The 24,434-nt window shown below is 43.8% G+C and overlaps 1 protein-coding gene across 1 annotated transcript; it reads left to right on the top strand.

The window, feature by feature from the left end:
* Positions 1–1,221: 1,221 nt before the first annotated feature.
* On the top strand, positions 1,222–24,001 carry LOC112214892 (glycogen phosphorylase, muscle form). Its single transcript, XM_042297811.1, is given in 32 exon segments — positions 1,222–1,786; positions 3,909–4,010; positions 4,378–4,456; positions 4,599–4,702; positions 4,911–5,042; positions 6,182–6,293; positions 6,544–6,626; positions 6,901–7,044; positions 7,377–7,469; positions 7,622–7,768; positions 9,792–9,955; positions 10,096–10,210; positions 10,334–10,435; positions 10,549–10,696; positions 10,780–10,838; positions 11,611–11,752; positions 11,915–12,122; positions 12,430–12,564; positions 12,671–12,737; positions 13,396–13,545; positions 17,901–18,064; positions 18,205–18,266; positions 18,269–18,318; positions 18,442–18,543; positions 18,657–18,804; positions 18,888–18,946; positions 19,720–19,861; positions 20,024–20,231; positions 20,534–20,668; positions 20,775–20,841; positions 21,500–23,504; positions 23,780–24,001. Coding segments are annotated over 31 exon segments (4,020 nt in total). The 5' UTR covers positions 1,222–1,342; the 3' UTR covers positions 21,653–23,504; positions 23,780–24,001.
* Positions 24,002–24,434: the final 433 nt, after the last annotated feature.

The raw sequence follows: 24,434 nt of genomic DNA, 5'->3' as shown, positions 1-24,434 counted from the left end.
GGCTCAAGAAGAAGCACATTATGGTCCTGGAGTGGCCTAGCCAGTCTCCAGACCTTAATCCCATAGAAAATCTGTGGAGGGAGCTGAAGTTTCAAGTTGCCAAACGTCAGCCTCGAAACCTTAATGACTTGGAGAAGATCTGCAAAGAGGAGTGGGACAAAATCCCTCCTGAGATGTGTGCAAACCTGGTGGCCAACTACAAGAAACATCTGACCTCTGTGATTGCCAACAAGGGTTTTGCCAGCAAGTACTAAGTCATGTTTTGCAGAGGGGTTAAATACTTCTTTCCCTCATTAAAATGCAAATCAATTTATAACATTTTTTACGTGCGTTTTCTGGATTTTTGTTGTTGTTATTCTGTCTCTCACTGTTCAAATAAACCTACCATTAAAATTATAGACTGATAATTTCTGCCGGGAGACTCCGGCAGCTCCGGAGTGAAGGGCAATTCTGGCATCGCCTGGCTGACTGACGGCTCTGGCGGCTCTGAACAGACGGGAGACTAGCGACTCTGGACAGATGGGAGATTCTAGCGGCTCTGGACAGACGGGAGACTCTAGCGGCTCTGGACAGACGGGAGACTAGCGGCTCTGGACAGGCGGGAGACTCTAGCGGCTATTAATAGATTTCATGATCAAATTCCTATAGGGTGGATCATTGGTCCTGGAGAGGAAAATAAAGTTATATCCTCAATAATAAGGCTTGGACAGGCAATGCACATCGTTCTTTGAAACCCTGTTGCATGTATTTTGCACCGAGACTGTCCACCACCACTGTAAGATATCATGAATAAAGGACCCTCTAATACTGTACAGTGTAGACAATTATTTTGTATTGATTAAATAGAATCTTTGTGTTTTCTGCGGAATCGACATGTGATCGAGCTCAGCGAATATTTCGTTGTCCAGTACGAAAGGCATTTCACTGTACTTGTACATGTATCCAGGCAGACAGAATATTCTACCCAAATAATATGCATCACCGCAGTCCCGACAGCTGATAGGCTACATGGCTTACACCCCTCATGTACACTCCTCAATGCCATCATCCCTTCTCAGCTGTTCGAGGGAGGTCTTTTTTTGGGGGGGGGGGGTCTCGTTAAATTAATGGTGAATATCCCTCCCTGCATATTGTCATGGTCTGTGCTATTTGGAAACCTTGGGACGTCCGGGATCAAATGCCATTGGGATTGAAATGTCAAATGGTTACGGTAAGGGTTAAGGTTAGGATAAGGGTTGGGGTTAGGTTACGGACGTCCTAAGCATACCGTATAGCATTAACCATTATTGTCACGAAGAGGATCAACTGTCAATTGGGCTGGAGGTTCTGTAAGACCCGCCCTATGTGCTCGACTGTTTGTATGTGCGTTTATATATATAACAGTGCAGGTCTGGCATACCAACTCTGGTGTCCACACTTTGACGAGACAGAGGGAGGAAGGAAGGATACACAGTGTGACACGCGAAGCCATCTCCCACCATCCTCGGTTGATATTTGCCTTTCGGATCTACAGTCGCACAATAGAAAATACGCATTTACCAAGATGCCCAAGCCACTGACAGACCAGGATAAGAGGAAGCAGATATCGGTGCGGGGGCTTGCAGGAGTGGAAAATGTTTCAGACCTTAAGACCAATTTTAATCGCCATCTCCACTTTACTCTGGTAAAGGACCGAAATGTGGCGACCAAACGGGACTACTACTTCGCCTTGGCCAACACTGTCCGCGACCATCTGGTGGGCAGATGGATCAGGACGCAGCAGCACTACTATGAGAAAGACCCCAAAGTAAGCAAGCAATATGGTTGCCGCAGTGTCATAGTGATCCCATCCCCTCGCACGCTACTCGGCACGTACGCCTCTGTCAGACTCCGGAAAGTGTGAGGGATGGCTTCCCAGGGAAATATTACTGCGCAGTATGTTCAATGATGCTGAAGTATAGACTAGGGATGCGCTTCAGACGCTATAGTTACAGAAACGTTATGTTTATAACATGTATTTACGTAGCCTACCTATTTCATCTGCAATGTAATTATGCGGTGAACATGAGAATGCCGAATTATGGATTGAGCGCTCCAAAGCCCCTTACAAATTACATAACCATGTTGTGCATCTCTGGATGAGAACACGACTCAGTAAACGTTTGTCTCTCTCTATTCTAACAGGGAATGCATCTGACGATGCATTGATAGCTGAAATGGAAGTGTCAATATTTTCAAGCTAGTGCTTGACACTTGTAGAATGACACTAATGCAGCGCACTGTTTAATGGGAGTCAGTCAACTGGTTGTTAACTATGTATTGCGTAATAGGATAGCCTAGAAGTTGCTGTAACCCAAACCAATATGTTTACATAGTAGCCTAAATACTGTCAAGACACATTATATGTGTTAAATTCTTTTTGAGGTTGATTTTAGCTGTTAGAATTATTCCTATTTTCTATCTCATACATATCAGTGGCACAGAAACAATGATTTATCAATGAATTGAACCAGAACGCACCAGAGGCTCTCTCTGTCTGATCCAATAAAGCTGATAGAACATTGTGTACGACACAATCAGCATCATACCAGTATAGCCACATTCATTATTATGGTTGGTAAGGGAACAAAATAACTGTTCTTTTTGTGTGCAGAAGAGCAGACATCATGTTGATTGTATGATATGGTAACTTATAACAGAAATATAATTGAAAAGGTCTGCAGTGTCATTAGGCTCATAACTCCTGGCCCTGAGCTACAGGCTTTGAATGACATTCATTTGATTAGTGTCCGGAGGTCAACCTTTATAAAGTCAAAGTCCCTGAGAACATATTTGCCCAATGCCTCCAAACAAATATATTGTAATTTGTGTCCACTAATCCTTAGTTGATAACACCTAGTCATCGGACTCAGGTTCAACTACATTTTTGGTATTTGTACATTTCACATATAAATATGGCTATGTAGGCTTCATAAGCAGAAGAACAATCCATGCTCCCTAAAGTCATCAAATTTACAACCCACAGTAATCAAATCTGTCCTGTTGTTTTGTGTGTTAATGCAACCCCATCTGCACCATTCTCCCTAGTCGCTCGAACATTTAGGAACTGATCACCAATGCTGCTATATTTATATCCAGGGACTGGATGCCTTTGTCACTTTATCTTAGTCACATTTAATGGGACAGTGGTGCGCTCTGTTTTCCATGTCCTCATTTGCATTCCCCCGATTGTTGAAGAACAACCTTTGAGATGTCAAAGGTCAATCAAAGGCTCAGGTGTCAACCCCTCCCAACTATTCATGTAGGATCACGCCACCCTGCTCAACGCTGTTATAGCACTGTAGTGACCATAGAAATAGTCAAGCAGAAGAGCCATTTCATTTCATAGCTTCAGTGTGAGTAACATACCCCATACATGAATTGGAACGTGAACGATTATATGATGTACAATGTACATTTCCTCTGTATAATGTTGTAATGGGTGGAGACAGGCTGCAGAGAAATATTATACGGACATACAGTAGGTACAGTGTTGATTAATCCGTTAGGGTTTCAGGCCAGGAACAGAATGCTGGCACTGTTTTCTGCACTCTTTATATAGGTTGTTATGAGACCTTGGGGTGTACTGAGCGTGCCTTAAAGAAACTAAAATCAGACTCCACTGGCAGGGAGTTTCAAGTGAGTCCAAACACACTCACAATGAGCTGTTGCTTGACTGGTCGCCAAGAATAGCACTCCTGTTGTTGGCAGCACCTGCTCTCTCCCCCTGGCCACAGCCGCTGCCCGAGGGTCATAGACAACGTGGCATTTTCGCAGGGCAACCACATGGGGGCACACTACTGTTGGGTGGCTGAAGGTGTTTAATATTGACACTGTACTGTACTGCATTAACTCTCCTTGATGAACCTTCCCCTGCTGTTCCTCTCTAGCGTGTGTATTACCTGTCCCTTGAGTTCTACATGGGGCGCACCCTGCAGAATACAATGGTGAACCTGGCTCTGGAGAACGCATGCGACGAGGCTACCTATCAGGTGAGAGATGGATCGGCCTTAGGCCACTCCTGGACCCTGACAGTGGACCATCATAGTTACCTCAACCTAGAACATTGCATCTGACATACACTGCAGAGGCTATGGAACTGGCACATTGAACATTTATGCAACTGAAAATAAGTGCTTTTTCTCACACTTCATTCAAGATTCAAGGATACTTTCTTATGTAAGAATTTCAGGTAACTTGTCCTTCTCTGAGATTGAACACTGCGCCATTTCCATGTATTCAGAAGAAAAAGCTTTTCCTAATACATTATTAATGTAGCTCCATCCTCCCTCATTGTATAATGTATTATAGACTAATGAAGAACTATGAATCTTAACAATTTATCTTCATCTTCATCAGTTGGGCCTGGACATGGAGGAGCTGCAGGACATTGAGGAAGATGCCGGCCTGGGAAATGGTGGCCTTGGACGGCTCGCCGGTGAGTTCCTCCTCCTTGGCTCTCTATTGGTCTACCTCGCTGCTTCCCCCCTAAAAATAGTGTTGCCAACGACAGTGATGCTCAGTGGTCAGGACAACCCTGTCTCACCCCATCGCTCTCGCCCCTCCCCCTGTGCTCTCAGCCTGCTTCCTAGATTCCATGGCGTCTCTGGGACTGGCAGCTTACGGCTACGGCATCCGCTATGAGTTCGGCATCTTCAACCAGAAAATTGTGAATGGCTGGCAGGTAGTTTAACTGGCAAAGTTGACTATATGTATGTACATGTCTCTGTCTTTGATTACATGTTAGTCAGTGTAAATAGTCATTTTCGGGGTTGTTGGAGTCATGTGCTTTAGATGGTCAAATTATTTTATGAATAATTTCTCACATTTGCACATATTTGTAAACTAGTCATAGTAAACTCATGAAGCTGTATAATCATGATAATCGACAGGTAGAGGAGGCTGACGATTGGCTGCGCTACGGCAACCCCTGGGAGAAGGCCCGCCCTGAGTACATGCGACCCGTCCACTTCTACGGCAGAGTGGAGCACACCCCCGAGGGTGTGAAATGGGTCGACACACAGGTGAGAGACTACATACAGACGATACAACATAGAAATAGTCATCATTGTGGACGTAACTAAACATGACATGGCTCTTCTACATTAACAGGTAGTGTTGGTCCTTCTACATTAACAGGTAGTGTTGGCCCTTCTGTATTAACAGGTAGTGTTGGCCCTTCTACATTAACAGGTAGTGTTGGTCCTTCTGCATTAACAGGTAGTGTTGGCCCTTCTGCATTAACAGGTAGTGTTGGTCCTTCTACATTAACAGGTAGTGTTGGTCCTTCTACATTAACAGGTAGTGTTGGTCCTTCTACATTAACAGGTAGTGTTGGTCCTTCTACATTAACAGGTAGTGTTGGTCCTCCCACATTAACAGGTAGTGTTGGCCCTTCTACATTAACAGGTAGTGTTGGTCCTTCTACATTAACAGGTAGTGTTGGTCCTTCTACATTAACAGGTAGTGTTGGTCCTTCTACATTAACAGGTAGTGTTGGTCCTTCTACATTAACAGGTAGTGTTGATCCTTCTACATTAACAGGTAGTGTTGATCCTTCTACATTAACAGGTAGTGTTGGTCCTTCTACATTAACAGGTAGTGTTGGTCCTTCTACATTAACAGGTAGTGTTGGCCCTTCTACATTAACAGGCAGTGTTGGTCCTTCTACATTAACAGGTAGTGTTGGTCCTTCTACATTAACAGGTAGTGTGTTCTTCTACATTAACAGGTAGTGTTGGTCCTTCTACATTAACAGGTAGTGTTGGTCCTTCTACATTAACAGGTAGTGTTGGTCCTTCTACATTAACAGGTAGTGTTGGTCCTTCTACATTAACAGGTAGTGTTGGTCCTTCTACATTAACAGGTAGTGTTGGTCCTTCTACATTAACAGGTAGTGTTGGTCCTTCTACATTAACAGGTAGTGTTGGTCCTTCTACATTAACAGGTAGTGTTGGCCCTTCTACATTAACAGGTAGTGTTGGCCCTTCTACATTAACAGGTAGTGTTGGTCCTTCTACATTAACAGGTAGTGTTGGTCCTTCTACATTAACAGGTAGTGTTGGTCCTTCTACATTAACAGGTAGTGTTGGTCCTTCTACATTAACAGGTAGTGTTGGTCCTTCTACATTAACAGGTAGTGTTGGTCCTTCTACATTAACAGGTAGTGTTGGCCCTTCCTTATGACACCCCAGTCCCTGGCTACAGGAACAACGTTGTGAACACCATGAGACTGTGGTCTGCCAAGGCCCCCTGTGATTTCAACCTGAAAGACTGTGAGTTACTTCCGGACTGTTTGGGCTTGTCTGTGTCTGCTTTATTGTTTAAACCTGCTGATTAAATTATGCATTAATGAAAATTTTTACAACCTTTGTAACATTATTATCAGTAATCATATTCAACCATCAGTTGTATTATCCGTAATCCAATTCAACAATCATGATGTTGATTGTCCTGATGGGAGCTGGAAAACAGTACTAGGCAAGACATTTGAAATGCTACCACAGCATTTTGTTTGTTCTACAGTCAATGTGGGTGGCTATATTCAAGCTGTGCTGGACAGAAACTTGGCTGAGAACATCTCCCGTGTTCTGTACCCCAATGACAACGTGAGTAGAACCCAGTGTTGATTTGAACCTTTATTTAGCCAGACGAATTCTAAGAACAAATTCTTATCGACAATGACGATTCATTGTGACGAATCAATGAGTTTTCCTAATGCTGTCAAAAACATTTCATCCATTTTAAAGTGTTATGTCTCCTGCTCAACATAAACACTGGTTCCTGTAAGAATGAATTTAAGCTGAGTCATCAAAGCACTTCTCTGAGAACATCATAATAATAATCGAGTGTGATGGACTGTGGTCCTGTTTTTGACCCCAGTTCTTCGAGGGGAAGGAGCTTCGTCTGAAGCAGGAGTACTTTGTGGTGGCGGCCACTCTGCAGGACATCGTCCGTCGCTTCAAGTCCTCCAAGTTCGGCTCCACTGAGGTTGTGCGCGTTGACCTGTCCACCCTACCTGACAAGGTAAGATGGATACGATAGATAGTCTAGGACGCTAAGTGTATGTTCTAACTGAATTATATGCATCTAAGTACCATATAGTCTCCAAATGGCTTTGTTCACCGAGCACACTCCGGTATGATGTCAAAGACACAATGTGCTTCCACTTCTGCATTGCTTGCTATTTGGGGTTTTAGACTGGGTTTCTGTATAAGCACTTTGTGACATCGGCTGATGTGAAAAGGGCTTGATAAATACATTTGAATGTGAGACTGTGTTCACATGCAACTGTTTCCTCCCCTAACTGTGTCTTCCAACTGTATTGTCTGATGCCCTCTCCCCGGCCTGTATTATAGGTGGCCATCCAGCTGAACGACACCCACCCTGCCATGGCCATCCCTGAGCTGATGAGGATCTTGTTGGACACGGAGCACCAGAAATGGGAGAAGGTATAGTGCTGGTCCCCCTGCTAAAGCAATGATACATACAAGTGTAAAGAATACTTATCCACAAATGGGGAAATGCTCCTAAATGGATTCACCAAACATTAATCAAGACAATTTCCTTCTACATGTATCATTGTATTTCCCCCATCTCTCAGGCCTGGGACATCTGCACACGTACCTGTGCCTACACCAACCACACCGTCCTGCCTGAGGCTCTGGAGCGCTGGCCCACAGACCTGCTCCAGAACCTTCTGCCCAGACACCTGGAGATCATCTACGAGATCAACCGACGTCACCTGGAGGTAGAGCCAAACACTCCTGTAACATACAGTATTACAGCCATACGAGTGTACGTATGCAGGGCACTCCTGTAACACACAGTATTACAGCCATACGAGTGTACGTATACAGGGCACTCCTGTAACACACAGTATTACAGCCATACGAGTGTACGTATACAGGGCACTCCTGTAACACACAGTATTACAGCCATACGAGTGTACGTATGCAGGGCACTCCTGTAACACACAGTATTACAGCCATACGAGTGTACGTATACAGGGCACTCCTGTAACACACAGTATTACAGCCATACGAGTGTACGTATACAGGGCATTTATAAAGTATTCAGACCCCTTCACTTTTTCCACATTTTGTTATGTTACATCCTTATTCTAAAATGGATTAAATAGTTTTTTTCCCCCTCATCAAATCTACACACAATACCCCATAATGACAAAGCAAAAACAGGTTTTTAGAAGTGTTAGCAAATGTATTAAAAATAAAAATGTCACATTTACATAAGTGTTCAGATCTTTTACTCAGTACTTTGTTGAAGCACCTTTGGCAGCGATTACAGCCTCGAGTCTTGTTGGGTATGAAGCTGCAAGCTTGGCACACCTGTATTTGGGGAGTTTCTCCCATTTGTATTAGGGGAGTTTCTCCCATTCTTCTCTGCAGATCCTCTCAAGCTCTGTCAGGTTGGATGGGGAGCATTTCTGCACAGCTATTTTCAGGTCTCTCCAGAGATGTTCAATCGGGTTCAAGTCCGGGCTCTGGCTGGGCCACTCAAAGACATTCAGAGACATGTTCCAAATCCACTCTTGCGTTGTCTTGGCTGTATGCTTAGGATCGTTGTCCTGTTGGAAGGTGAACCTTCGCTCCAGTATTAGGTCCTGAGTGCACTGGAGCAGGTTTCCATCAAGGAGCTCTCTGTACTTTTTCTCAGTTCATCTTTCCCTCAATCCTGACGAGTCTCCCAGTCCCTGCCACTGAAAAACATCCCCTCAGCATGGTGCTGCCACCACCATGCTCCACTGTAGGGATGGTGCCAGGTTTCCTCCAGATGTGACGCTTGGCATTCAGGCCAAAGATTTCAATCTTGCTTTCATCAGACCAGAGACTTGCTTATCGTGGTCTGAGAGTCCTTTAGGTGCCTTTTGGCAAACTCCAAGCGGGCTGTCAGGTGCCTTTTACTGAGGAGTGGCTTTCATCTGGCCCCTCTACCATAAATGTCTGATTGGTGGAGTGCTGCAGAGATGGTTGTCCTTCTGGGAGGTTCTCCCATCTCCACAGAGGTATTCTGGAGTGACCATCGGGTTTTTGGTCACCTCCCTGCCCTTCTCTCCCATTTGCTCAGTTTGGCTGGGCGGCCAGCACTAGGAAGAGTCTTGGTGGTTCCCAACTTCTTCCATTTAAGAATGATGGAGGCCTCTGTGTCCTTGGGGACCTTCAATACTGCAGAAATATTTTGGTACCCTTCTCCAGATCTCTGCCTCGACACAATCCTGTCTCGGAGCTCTACAGACAATTCCTTCAACCTCATGGCTTGGTTTTTGCTCTGACATGCACTGTCAACTGTGGGAACTTATATAGACAGGTTTGTGCCTTTCCAAATCATGTCCAATCAATTGAATTTACCACAGGTAGACTCCAATCAATTTATAGAAACATCTCAAGGATGATCAATGGAAACAGGATGCACCTGAGCTTTATACATTTGCAAAGCTTTATTGAAAAAGTTTTTTTGCTTTGTCATTATGGGGTATTGTGTGTAGATTGATTTGGGGGGGACAATCGAATCGATTTTAGAATAAGGCTGTAAAGTAACAAAATGAGGAAAAAGTGAAGGGGTCTGAATACTTTCCGAATGCACTGTATATGAGAGAATATACTGTCAACATATATTCACGTGCCTGAGAGGATTAGGAGTTAGCTACTGTAAAAAGCAACAACATATCCCTCAATATTTTCTTCTTCAATGTGATGTAAACAAATGGGTGTGAAGGTAATTGTTTCCAATCCTCTTTCTCCTCCTTCCCTCAGAGCATCGCTAAGCTCTACCCCGGGGACCATGATCGTCTGCGCCGCATGTCCCTAGTGGAGGAGGGCGACCAGAAGAAGATCAACATGGCCCACCTGTGCATCGTGGGCTCCCACGCCGTCAACGGAGTGGCCCGCATCCACTCGGACATCCTCAAAGCAACTCTGTACGAAGAAACGTTGTTTTAGTTTGTTTTATTTCTAGCTACTTATGACGCTATCCCTAGCCAATATGGTAACCTGTTTTCCCACTGGCCCCATATGTTGAATGGTATTTGATCTATCAATCATTCATTGAGCCCACTAGGTTCAAGGACTTCTACGAGGTGGACCCCCACAAGTTCCAGAACAAGACCAACGGGATCACGCCCCGACGCTGGCTGGTCATGTGCAACCCTGGGCTGGCTGAAGTCATTGCAGAGGTGTGTGGTGGAGTGTAGCTAAAATCATATCCAAAGTGGAGTGACAGTTGGTGCTAGTGTCGCAGTAGTGTCTGAGAAATTATGATTCTAAAAATGGTTATTTCTGTATGTTTGAATGTTCAGAGGATCGGTGAGGATTACATCCGCGATCTGGACCAACTGAAGAAGTTGCTGGCGTTTGTGGATGACGACTCTTTGATTCATGACATCGCCAAGGTCAAACAGGTCAGAACATAACAATCTCTTGAAATATGTTGTCATTGTAATTCGAGTCACCATCTCAGTCTGAGCCAAGGTCCGTACTATAACTCCTAACACTTTACTGTGTCTATCTGTAGGAGAACAAGCTTAAGTTTTCTGCCTATCTCGAGGAGCACTACAAGGTGAAGATCAACCCCAACTCCATGTTCGACGTTCAAGTCAAGAGGATCCACGAGTACAAGAGGCAGCTGCTCAACTGCCTGCACATCATCACTCTCTACAACCGTGAGTGGTCCTCTGTTCTTTTGCAGCTTTAGTGAGAAACATTATTCTGTCAACCAAGTTAACCTGTCGTCTTTTTCATTCAGGCATCCAGAAGGAGCCCAACAAGAATTGGACCCCCAGGACTATCATGATTGGAGGAAAGGTGAGCCACACTAAATGTTTGATCAAGTCATTAGGATACAGGTTGTACTGCAAAACTCATTAGATATATTTTGTTAGTATTGGGAATTTTCCAGTACATGTGTGCACATTATACATCTTAAGCAGAATCAATGCATTCTGTATATGTGTCTAGGTCATTGGGCTAAGGGAAGCAATAATCTAGTCCCGTGAGGTTCATTAGACGTGCATTATGAGCATAGGTTTGTAAAACTCAAGCACCATTAGACATGCACCTGCATTAAGAGTGTGCGTGTCTGTTTATTTTTGTATCATTGTTATGGTTACGCCACCAATGGAATCTATGCCCTAATGTTTATTTTTGTATCATTGCTATGGTTACGCCACCAATGGCATCTATGCCCTAATGTCTGTGCCAATAAGAAAATGGAAACCAAGCTAAAATGAGTGCAAGGCAAAAAGATATTTGTGGCTAAATGCCAAAGGGGATGAATCATTAACATAAAGAGGAGTTACTATGTGTGTGACGTAAGGATGAAAACTGTATAAAAGGTGTGTGCCGAGGCTGGAAAGGCAGTTGGTCCATGGGCCAACTCGGCTTGTTACTTTGTAATAAACTCTTATTTGAATTCACAAATAGAGAAATATGATAGAGAAATATGATTCAGCGAATATTTCCACGACATTAGACTGTCCCACATCAGTTTGAGCTGGCAAGACAGCATAAACAAATCTGTGCCCTCTGTATAAGATTTTGGCATCCATGTGATTTCATATTCTCCATTTTTTCCCAGGCTGCTCCTGGGTACCACACGGCAAAGCTGATCATTAGGCTGATCACTGCCATCGGAGAGATTGTCAACCACGACACTGTGGTGGGAGACCGCCTCAAAGTCATCTTCCTGGAGAACTACAAGGTCACTCTGGCAGAGAAAAGTAAATAGTTCACCTATTTGCTGCTTTCTTGGTTTTGTTTATGTTCCCATTGGAGTGTAGTTAAGGGGCTTCCCACTTCTTCCATGTACATTTTCTCTCTGCCTTGTCTCATCTCTCTGTTTCGGTTTCTCTCCTTCTCCCTCTCTGTCTCTCTCTCGCCAGTCATCCCTGCGTCCGACCTGTCTGAGCAGATCTCCACAGCTGGCACTGAGGCGTCTGGCACTGGCAACATGAAGTTCATGCTGAACGGAGCGCTCACCATTGGCACCATGGACGGAGCCAACGTAGAGATGGCCGAGGAGGCCGGAGAAGAGAACCTCTTCATCTTCGGCATGAGGGTGGACGACGTGGACGCCATGGACAAGAGTGGGTAAGACAGTGGGGGGGTGAATGGATGGACGAAGGGTTCTGATCAGAGATGGTGGAGAAGAAGACATGAGGATTGGCATTGGATGATAGCTTAGGAGAGAACATTTCGGATTACATGGAAGGATGCTTACTGGGTAAACTTTTGTGGAGAAGCCAAGACAATTTGCATGGTAAAGGATAGACCCGAAAGAGACAGCTTTTTGGATGACTTGGAAGGAAGGATGATAACTGGCATGCATCCCATAAGATTTAAAAAAATCTTCTTTATAAATGTATCCTCTTCTTTATAAATGTATCCATCTTCCCAGATATGATGCCATGGACTACTACAACCGCATTCCTGAGCTGAAGCAGGCCATGGACCAGATCGCTGGTGGATTCTTTAGCCCCGACCAGCACGACCTCTTCAAGGACATTGTCAACATGCTGCTGCACCATGACAGGTGGGGGAAAGCGCTGAGTCACAACACCCAAATGCGGACACATTGTACTCTACTGTTATACACGCAGCCACACAATGTCTAACCGAGCATGATGTTTGTGTTACAGATTCAAGGTGTTCGCTGACTACGAAGCTTACATCAAATGCCAAGAGAAAGTCAGTGCTCTCTACAAGGTGAGTGTTTCATAGACTGACTATCTTTTTAATATCAATTGTTTTCTTTTTTTTTTGTATTCTACCCCCCAATTTCAATCTTGTTTCATCGCTGCAATTCCCCAACTGTCTCAGGAGAGACGAAAGTCGAGTTATGCGTCCTCAGAAACACGACCCGCCAAACCGTGCTTCTCAACACCCGCCCGCTTAACCCCGAAGCCAGCCGCACCAATGTGTCGGAGGAAACGCTGTTCAACTGACGACCGAGGACAGCCTGTAGGTGCCCGGCCCGCCACAAGGAGTCACTAGAGCGCGATGAGCCAAGTATAGCCTCACCGGCCAAACCCTCCCTTAACCCGGACAATGCTGAGCCAGTTGTGCGCCGCCCTTTGGGACTCCTGATCACGGCCAGCTGTGATACAGCCCGGGATTGAACTTGGGTCTGTAGTGACGCCTCTAGCATTGCGATGCAGTGCCTTAGACCGCTGCACCACTCGGGAGGCCCTGTTTTCTTTCTTTTTTGTAAAGTGTATCGAGACTTGTTAAACGCTCTACAAATAAATTGTGACTTGACTATTCCCCAGTCAGTTATAAGAATTTTTACAGATACATAACATAACAGTATTCCTTCCTTCTGCAATGGTTTTAATTTCCCCTCTCTTCCCATCCATCCCAACAGAACCCTAAAGAATGGACCAAGATGGTGATCCACAACATTGCTGGTTGTGGTAAATTCTCTAGCGACCGCACTATCTCCCAGTACGCCCGGGAGATCTGGGGCATGGAGCCCAGCCTGGAAAGGATCCCTGCCCCAGACGATCCTCGCCAATAAACCCCAGGCCTAAAACCAACCTCTGGTTTTTCCACAGCACCGGCTTCTGGTTTTGCCTCTGGCTGTTCCACAAAAACCATTTTAACTTGAGAAATGGTTTAGAAACCTGAAAGCTCCCTGTAACTAGTACATTTTCATTGTGTCATTTCATTGTGGTCAGTATTAGTTGATGATTGACTATACATGTAGCAATCCCTGTCCGGCTACGTGATGGCCAATAACCTGATACCACTTTCAACCTCGACATTCAGCATTCATTTTCTCAATGGGCTAATACAAATCAGCATTCACCTTCTCAATGGGCTAATACAAAATCAGCATTCACCTTCTCAATGGGCTAATACAAAATCAGCATTCATCTTCTCAATGGGCTAATACAAAATCAGCATTCACCTTCTCAATGGGCTAATACAAAATCAGCATTCACCTTCTCAATTGGCTAATACAAAATCAGCATTCATCTTCTCAATGGGCTAATTCAAAATCAGCATTCACCTTCTCAATGGGCTAATTCAAAATCAGCATTCACCTTCTCAATGGGCTAATTCAAAATCAGCATTCACCTTCTCAATGGGCTAATTCAAAATCAGCATTCACCGTCTCAATGGGCTAATTCAAAATCAGCATTCACCTTCTCACATGCACCAGCAATGCATAGTCAACTGGCTTGTGCAACATGAATAACATCAATAACACTGTTCACCATCATTTAAGCTAACATGGTTAGAGAATACACCCTTTAACAGTCAGTGGGGCCAACAAGTAACTGGAAACCTCACCACTGTCTAATGGTACCAAAACCATGTCTTCCAAGAATGAGACATGGTGGGACATAGAGACGTATCAAAATAAGCACGTTCTTCTCACATAGACACTGTGATTCTACACTACTGGTTCGGCCTGCCAAGGACCACCTCTTTATTCATATCTGCACCGAATAATCCCTCAAGTTGAAGGGACTTGGTTAACATGCGTGATCCTTGATGTTATAAAACTGTTTGCTCAATGTATGTCTGTATGTCAAATGTAGTAATTTGTGCGTGTTATTAATGCTTGTGTTTTGGGTAGCCCACACACAATCCTTATTGCTGAAATACTTTCTGCTATGAGCTGTGTTTTGTTTAGAATGATCCCATCAGTATATCCTCAAAACGTTGTTCCAGTGTTGGAAAATGATCCTTCATATAGTGCAACAAACTAAGCCTTCTCTCCTCCACCTTATCTGCCTAATACCTCTCTGAGTGACTATAATGCTGCCTTAACTAAGCTGTGTCTGTAGTTGTTCAGCCTAAAGTGACCCCTCACTGTTAAGCTGCAAGTATTTTTTGATGTTCAGATAAATAACAATTTCTGCTACAGTAGTATTTCTCACTGTTTGGAAGTCTTGGACTTAGTGTTAACTACTGAATCACTAGTAATTGAGTGTGTCGGGTTGATAAAGATTGCACAACGTCCAGTAGTTTTCTTCCATTAGAGAGACTCTAAGCACTTAAAGCTTCAAACTCTGCATTCTCTTGTCAATGTGAAACAACAGTCAATAAAGGAGACAAAGTTACAACACTTGTGTGATATTTTGTTACTTTCCAAAATGGCTACATTCACTCATCTTGTATGTCGAGATGGTTTTGTTTCTACCAATCAAAACTGAGCAAATTTCCATGCGAAAAGTTTTAAAGATCGTATGACGTAGCTTCCGCAGGTCAGGACTATAAAGTCTCAAACAATGCCAACGCAAAATACACGCAACAAACTCACAAACAAGCTAGCCTTATAAACGGAGCCTGTTGATGCGGTTGAATCATGTCTGGCCTTCTGCGCGGAATGCTGAAAGTACGGTCAACTGTGGCTTCGAGGACACGTGCAATCAACCAACGAGCAAAGTTATCCAGTAAACCCCCTAAAGACAAAATCGGCGCTGCAGTGAGTAGGCCAAATATATTCATAAACCGTTTTGTTATTTTCGTGTTCTGTGAGTAGGCAATCGTTGAAGCTAGCCAGCTAGTTCAGATAGTAGTTGGCTAGCTGATTTCAATTATGCAACGACATTTCAAAATATACTTATCCAAATTATGTTGACTGTTTTAAAATGATGCATTTCTTGCATGCCTTATTATTGGCAATAATATGACTTGCCAACCTGTGTTCTTGGGTGACGTGTATGAGTATGACAGTCTTGCATGCCTCTCTGTTCACAGGAAACCGCTTTCGTCATGACTATTTTTGCGGTGGCCATATTTGGACCATCCGGTTGGATCCTCGCCAATGTTCAGAACTACCAGAAGCGCTGAACTGTTTCTCGACCACGGTTCTTGGATCATAAGTCAACTGCTGCATTCCTTTTTCTGGCCTATGATGCTTGAACTGAAGTCACAAAATTACCTTTTGACATTTTATCTCAATAAAAACACGTAATCTAGTGTCTGATCATTGTTTCGACATGTTTAGTTTAGTGTACAGTTATATGTGGTGAAACGATTTGACCATTTATCTATATCAAACCAAGGTGTGTGTGTGTGGAATATTTTCCAACTATGTACTGAAGTCCTGGCTTGCTGAAGCCAACAATTGGCCATAATTGCACTCCGATGTTGTCCTCCATAGGCATGAATGAAATTCCACAGTATTTCTATTACATTTTCAATTTCAAGGACAACGTGGGGACTGTAACAACTTTCTGTAGTTATACTTGAATAAATTATTTGTATATATTAAATGTAGAGATTCATAGCTTACAAAATATTTTTACAATGGTGTGGGGTGCCAAAATGTAAGTGTGGTGCCTTCAAAATCATGCCGCTGTCATCTCCGTGTGTGTATACAGTGAATTTGGAAAGTATTCAGACCCCTTGCCTTTTTCCACATTTTGTTACGTTACAGCATTATTCAAAAACATATTAAATTCCCCCCCCCTTCCCAATCTACACACAATACCCGATAATGACAAAGCAAACACCTGTGTTGCAAATGTGTAAAAAGAAACAAACATCTAATTTACAAAGGTATTCAGGCCCTTTACTCAGGACTTTTTGAAGCACATTTGGCAGCGATTACAGCCTTGAGTCTGTAACTTGTATTTGGAGAGTTTCTCTCATTCTTCTCTGCAGCTCCTCAAGCTCTGTTAGGTTGGATGGGGAGCGTCAGAGACTTGTCCTGAAGCCACTCCTGCATTGTTTAAGCTGTGTGCTTAGGGTTGTTGTCCTGTTGGAAGGTGAACCTTCGCTCCAGTCTGAGGTCCTGAGCGCTCTGGAGCAGGTTTTCATCAAGGATCTCTCTGTACTTTGCTCTGTTCATCTTCCCCTCAATCCTGACTAGTCTCCTCGTCCCTGCCTCTAAAAAAAACATCCCCACAGCAAGATGCTGCCACCACCATGCATCATTGTAAGGATGGTGCCAGGTTTTCTCCAGATGTGACACTTGGCATTAAGGCCAAATAGTTCAATCTTGCTTTCATCAGACCAGAGACTTGCTTATCGTGGTCTGAGAGTCCTTTAGGTGCCTTTTGGCAAACTCCAAGCGGGCTGTCAGGTGCCTTTTACTGAGGAGTGGCTTTCATCTGGCCCCTCTACCATAAATGTCTGATTGGTGGAGTGCTGCAGAGATGGTTGTCCTTCTGGGAGGTTCTCCCATCTCCACAGAGGTATTCTGGAGTGACCATCGGGTTTTTGGTCACCTCCCTGACCAATGCCCTTCTCTCCCATTTGCTCAGTTTGGCTGGGCGGCCAGCACTAGGAAGAGTCTTGGTGGTTCCAAACTTCTTCCATTTAAGAATGATGGAGGCCTCTGTGTCCTTGGGGACCTTCAATACTGCAGAAATATTTTGGTACCCTTCTCCAGATCTCTGCCTCGACACAATCCTGTCTCGGAGCTCTACAGACAATTCCTTCAACCTCATGGCTTGGTTTTTGCTCTGACATGCACTGTCAACTGTGGGAACTTATATAGACAGGTTTGTGCCTTTCCAAATCATGTCCAATCAATTGAATTTACCACAGGTAGACTCCAATCAATTTATAGAAACATCTCAAGGATGATCAATGGAAACAGGATGCACCTGAGCTTTATACATTTGCAAAGCTTTATTGAAAAAGTTTTTTTTGCTTTGTCATTATGGGGTATTGTGTGTAGATTGATTTGGGGGGGGAACAATCAAATCGATTTTAGAATAAGGCTGTAAAGTAACAAAATGAGGAAAAAGTGAAGGGGTCTGAATACTTTCCGAATGCACTGTATATGAGAGAATATACTGTCAACATATATTCACGTGCCTGAGAGGATTAGGAGTTAGCTACTGTAAAAAGCAACAACATATCCCTCAATATTTTCTCCAATCCTCTTTCTCCTCCTTCCCTCAGCGCATCGCTAAGCTCTACCCCGGGGACCATGATCGTCTGCGCCGCATGTCCCTAGTGGAGGAGGGCGACCAGAAGAAGATCAACATGGCCCACCTGTGCATCGTGGGCTCCCACGCCGTCAACGGAGTGGCCCGCATCCACTCGGACATCCTCAAAGCAACTCTGTACGAAGAAACGTTGTTTTAGTTTGTTTTATTTCTAGCTACTTATGACGCTATCCCTAGCCAATATGGTAACCTGTTTTCCCACTGGCCCCATATGTTGAATGGTATTTGATCTATCAATCATTCATTGAGCCCACTAGGTTCAAGGACTTCTACGAGGTGGACCCCCACAAGTTCCAGAACAAGACCAACGGGATCACGCCCGACGCTGGCTGGTCATGTGCAACCCTGGGCTGGCTGAAGTCATTGCAGAGGTGTGTGGTGGAGTGTAGCTAAAATCATATCCAAAGTGGAGTGACAGTTGGTGCTAGTGTCGCAGTAGTGTCTGAGAAATTATGATTCTAAAAATGGTTATTTCTGTATGTTTGAATGTTCAGAGGATCGGTGAGGATTACATCCGCGATCTGGACCAACTGAAGAAGTTGCTGGCGTTTGTGGATGACGACTCTTTGATTCATGACATCGCCAAGGTCAAACAGGTCAGAACATAACAATCTCTTGAAATATGTTGTCATTGTAATTCGAGTCACCATCTCAGTCTGAGCCAAGGTCCGTACTATAACTCCTAACACTTTACTGTGTCTATCTGTAGGAGAACAAGCTTAAGTTTTCTGCCTATCTCGAGGAGCACTACAAGGTGAAGATCAACCCCAACTCCATGTTCGACGTTCAAGTCAAGAGGATCCACGAGTACAAGAGGCAGCTGCTCAACTGCCTGCACATCATCACTCTCTACAACCGTGAGTGGTCCTCTGTTCTTTTGCAGCTTTAGTGAGAAACATTATTCTGTCAACCAAGTTAACCTGTCGTCTTTTTCATTCAGGCATCCAGAAGGAGCCCAACAAGAATTGGACCCCTAGGACTATCATGATTGGAGGAAAGGTGAGCCACACTAAATGTTTGATCAAGTCATTAGGATACAGGTTGTACTGCAAAACTCATTAGATATATTTTGTTAGTATTGGGAATTTTCCAGTACATGTGTGCACATTATACATCTTAAGCAGAATCAATGCATTCTGTATATGTGTCTAGGTCATTAGGCTAAGGGAAGCAATAATCTAGTCCCGTGAGGTTCATTAGACGTGCATTATGAGCATAGGTTTGTATTACTCAAGCACCATTAGACATGCACCTGCATTAAGAGTGTGCGTGTCTGTTTATTTTTGTATCATTGTTATGGTTACGCCACCAATGGAATCTATGCCCTAATGTTTATTTTTGTATCATTGCTATGGTTACGCCACCAATGGCATCTATGCCCTAATGTCTGTGCCAATAAGAAAATGGAAACCAAGCTAAAATGAGTGCAAGGCAAAAAGATATTTGTGGCTAAATGCCAAAGGGGATGAATCATTAACATAAAGAGGAGTTACTATGTGTGTGACGTAAGGATGAAAACTGTATAAAAGGTGTGTGCCGAGGCTGGAAAGGCAGTTGGTCCATGGGCCAACTCGGCTTGTTACTTTGTAATAAACTCTTATTTGAATTCACAAATAGAGAAATATGATAGAGAAATATGATTCAGCGAATATTTCCACGACATTAGACTGTCCCACATCAGTTTGAGCTGGCAAGACAGCATAAACAAATCTGTGCCCTCTGTATAAGATTTTGGCATCCATGTGATTTCATATTCTCCATTTTTTCCCCAGGCTGCTCCTGGGTACCACACGGCAAAGCTGATCATTAGGCTGATCACTGCCATCGGAGAGATTGTCAACCACGACACTGTGGTGGGAGACCGCCTCAAAGTCATCTTCCTGGAGAACTACAAGGTCACTCTGGCAGAGAAAAGTAAATAGTTCACCTATTTGCTGCTTTCTTGGTTTTGTTTATGTTCCCATTGGAGTGTAGTTAAGGGGCTTCCCACTTCTTCCATGTACATTTTCTCTCTGCCTTGTCTCATCTCTCTGTTTCGGTTTCTCTCCTTCTCCCTCTCTGTCTCTCTCTCGCCAGTCATCCCTGCGTCCGACCTGTCTGAGCAGATCTCCACAGCTGGCACTGAGGCGTCTGGCACTGGCAACATGAAGTTCATGCTGAACGGAGCGCTCACCATTGGCACCATGGACGGAGCCAACGTAGAGATGGCCGAGGAGGCCGGAGAAGAGAACCTCTTCATCTTCGGCATGAGGGTGGACGACGTGGACGCCATGGACAAGAGGGGGACAGTGGGGGGTGAATGGATGGACGAAGGGTTCTGATCAGAGATGGTGGAGAAGAAGACATGAGGATTGGCATTGGATGATAGCTTAGGAGAGAACATTTCGGATTACATGGAAGGATGCTTACTGGGTAAACTTTTGTGGAGAAGCCAAGACAATTTGCATGGTAAAGGATAGACCCGAAAGAGACAGCTTTTTGGATGACTTGGAAGGAAGGATGATAACTGGCATGCATCCCATAAGATTTATAAAAATCTTCTTTATAAATGTATCCTCTTCTTTATAAATGTATCCATCTTCCCAGATATGATGCCATGGACTACTACAACCGCATTCCTGAGCTGAAGCAGGCCATGGACCAGATCGCTGGTGGATTCTTTAGCCCCGACCAGCACGACCTCTTCAAGGACATTGTCAACATGCTGCTGCACCATGACAGGTGGGGGAAAGCGCTGAGTCACAACACCCAAATGCGGACACATTGTACTCTACTGTTATACACGCAGCCACACAATGTCTAACCGAGCATGATGTTTGTGTTACAGATTCAAGGTGTTCGCTGACTACGAAGCTTACATCAAATGCCAAGAGAAAGTCAGTGCTCTCTACAAGGTGAGTGTTTCATAGACTGACTATCTTTTTAATATCAATTGTTTTCTTTTTTTTTTGTATTCTACCCCCCAATTTCAATCTTGTTTCATCGCTGCAATTCCCCAACTGTCTCAGGAGAGACGAAAGTCGAGTTATGCGTCCTCAGAAACACGACCCGCCAAACCGTGCTTCTCAACACCCGCCCGCTTAACCCCGAAGCCAGCCGCACCAATGTGTCGGAGGAAACGCTGTTCAACTGACGACCGAGGACAGCCTGTAGGTGCCCGGCCCGCCACAAGGAGTCGCTAGAGCGCGATGAGCCAAGTATAGCCTCACCGGCCAAACCCTCCCTTAACCCGGACAATGCTGGGCCAGTTGTGCGCCGCCCTTTGGGACTCCTGATCACGGCCAGCTGTGATACAGCCCGGGATTGAACTTGGGTCTGTAGTGACGCCTCTAGCATTGCGATGCAGTGCCTTAGACCGCTGCACCACTCGGGAGGCCCTGTTTTCTTTCTTTTTTGTAAAGTGTATCGAGACTTGTTAAACGCTCTACAAATAAATTGTGACTTGACTATTCCCCAGTCAGTTATAAGAATTTTTACAGATACATAACATAACAGTATTCCTTCCTTCTGCAATGGTTTTAATTTCCCCTCTCTTCCCATCCATCCCAACAGAACCCTAAAGAATGGACCAAGATGGTGATCCACAACATTGCTGGTTGTGGTAAATTCTCTAGCGACCGCACTATCTCCCAGTACGCCCGGGAGATCTGGGGCATGGAGCCCAGCCTGGAAAGGATCCCTGCCCCAGACGATCCTCGCCAATAAACCCCAGGCCTAAAACCAACCTCTGGTTTTTCCACAGCACCGGCTTCTGGTTTTGCCTCTGGCTGTTCCACAAAAACCATTTTAACTTGAGAAATGGTTTAGAAACCTGAAAGCTCCCTGTAACTAGTACATTTTCATTGTGTCATTTCATTGTGGTCAGTATTAGTTGATGATTGACTATACATGTAGCAATCCCTGTCCGGCTACGTGATGGCCAATAACCTGATACCACTTTCAACCTCGACATTCAGCATTCATTTTCTCAATGGGCTAATACAAATCAGCATTCACCTTCTCAATGGGCTAATACAAAATCAGCATTCACCTTCTCAATGGGCTAATACAAAATCAGCATTCACCTTCTCAATGGGCTAATACAAAATCAGCATTCACCTTCTCAATTGGCTAATACAAAATCAGCATTCATCTTCTCAATGGGCTAATTCAAAATCAGCATTCACCTTCTCAATGGGCTAATTCAAAATCAGCATTCACCTTCTCAATGGGCTAATTCAAAATCAGCATTCACCGTCTCAATGGGCTAATTCAAAATCAGCATTCACCTTCTCACATGCACCAGCAATGCATAGTCAACTGGCTTGTGCAACATGAATAACATCAATAACACTGTTCACCATCATTTAAGCTAACATGGTTAGAGAATACACCCTTTAACAGTCAGTGGGGCCAACAAGTAACTGGAAACCTCACCACTGTCTAATGGTACCAAAACCATGTCTTCCAAGAATGAGACATGGTGGGACATAGAGACGTATCAAAATAAGCACGTTCTTCTCACATAGACACTGTGATTCTACACTACTGGTTCGGCCTGCCAAGGACCACCTCTTTATTCATATCTGCACCGAATAATCACTCAAGTTGAAGGGACTTGGTTAACATGCGTGATCCTTGATGTTATAAAACTGTTTGCTCAATGTATGTCTGTATGTCAAATGTAGTAATTTGTGCGTGTTATTAATGCTTGTGTTTTGGGTAGCCCACACACAATCCTTATTGCTGAAATACTTTCTGCTATAAGCTGTGTTTTGTTTAGAATGATCCCATCAGTATATCCTCAAAACGTTGTTCCAGTGTTGGAAAATTATCCTTCATATAGTGCAACAAACTAAGCCTTCTCTCCTCCACCTTATCTGCCTAATACCTCTCTGAGTGACTATAATGCTGCCTTAACTAAGCTGTGTCTGTAGTTGTTCAGCCTAAAGTGACCCCTCACTGTTAAGCTGCAAGTATTTTTTGATGTTCAGATAAATAACAATTTCTGCTACAGTAGTATTTCTCACTGTTTGGAAGTCTTGGACTTAGTGTTAACTACTGAATCACTAGTAATTGAGTGTGTCGGGTTGATAAAGATTGCACAACGTCCAGTAGTTTTCTTCCATTAGAGAGACTCTAAGCACTTAAAGCTTCAAACTCTGCATTCTCTTGTCAATGTGAAACAACAGTCAATAAAGGAGACAAAGTTACAACACTTGTGTGATATTTTGTTACTTTCCAAAATGGCTACATTCACTCATCTTGTATGTCGAGATGGTTTTGTTTCTACCAATCAAAACTGAGCAAATTTCCACGCGAAATGTTTTAAAGATCGTATGACGTAGCTTCCGCAGGTCAGGACTATAAAGTCTCAAACAATGCCAACGCAAAATACACGCAACAAACTCACAAACAAGCTAGCCTTATAAACGGAGCCTGTTGATGCGGTTGAATCATGTCTGGCCTTCTGCGCGGAATGCTGAAAGTACGGTCAACTGTGGCTTCGAGGACACGTGCAATCAACCAACGAGCAAAGTTATCCAGTAAACCCCCTAAAGACAAAATCGGCGCTGCAGTGAGTAGGCCAAATATATTCATAAACCGTTTTGTTATTTTCGTGTTCTGTGAGTAGGCAATCGTTGAAGCTAGCCAGCTAGTTCAGATAGTAGTTGGCTAGCTGATTTCAATTATGCAACGACATTTCAAAATATACTTATCCAAATTATGTTGACTGTTTTAAAATGATGCATTTCTTGCATGCCTTATTATTGGCAATAATATGACTTGCCAACCTGTGTTCTTGGGTGACGTGTATGAGTATGACAGTCTTGCATGCCTCTCTGTTCACAGGAAACCGCTTTCGTCATGACTATTTTTGCGGTGGCCATATTTGGACCATCCGGTTGGATCCTCGCCAATGTTCAGAACTACCAGAAGCGCTGAACTGTTTCTCGACCACGGTTCTTGGATCATAAGTCAACTGCTGCATTCCTTTTTCTGGCCTATGATGCTTGAACTGAAGTCACAAAATTACCTTTTGACATTTTATCTCAATAAAAACACGTAATCTAGTGTCTGATCATTGTTTCGACATGTTTAGTTTAGTGTACATTTATATGTGGTGAAACGATTTGACCATTTATCTATATCAAACCGAGGTGTGTGGTTATGTACAATTTTCCAACTATGTACTGAAGTCCTGGCTTGCTGAAGCCAACAATTGGCCATAATTGCACTCCGATGTTGTCCTCCATAGGCATGAATGAAATTCCACAGTATTTCTATTACATTTTCAATTTCAAGGACAACGTGGGGACTGTAACAACTTTCTGTAGTTATACTTGAATAAATTATTTGTATATATTAAATGTAGAGATTCATAGCTTACAAAATATTTTTACAATGGTGTGGGGTGCCAAAATGTAAGTGTGGTGCCTTCAAAATCATGCCGCTGTCATCTCCGTGTGTGTATACAGTGAATTTGGAAAGTATTCAGACCCCTTGA

Source organism: Oncorhynchus tshawytscha, linkage group LG15, assembly GCF_018296145.1.
Source record: "Oncorhynchus tshawytscha isolate Ot180627B linkage group LG15, Otsh_v2.0, whole genome shotgun sequence".
NCBI classification, from domain to species: domain Eukaryota; kingdom Metazoa; phylum Chordata; class Actinopteri; order Salmoniformes; family Salmonidae; genus Oncorhynchus; species Oncorhynchus tshawytscha.
The sequence above is the reverse complement of the archived record's forward strand: the minus strand, read 5'-3'. Positions and strand labels throughout refer to the sequence as shown.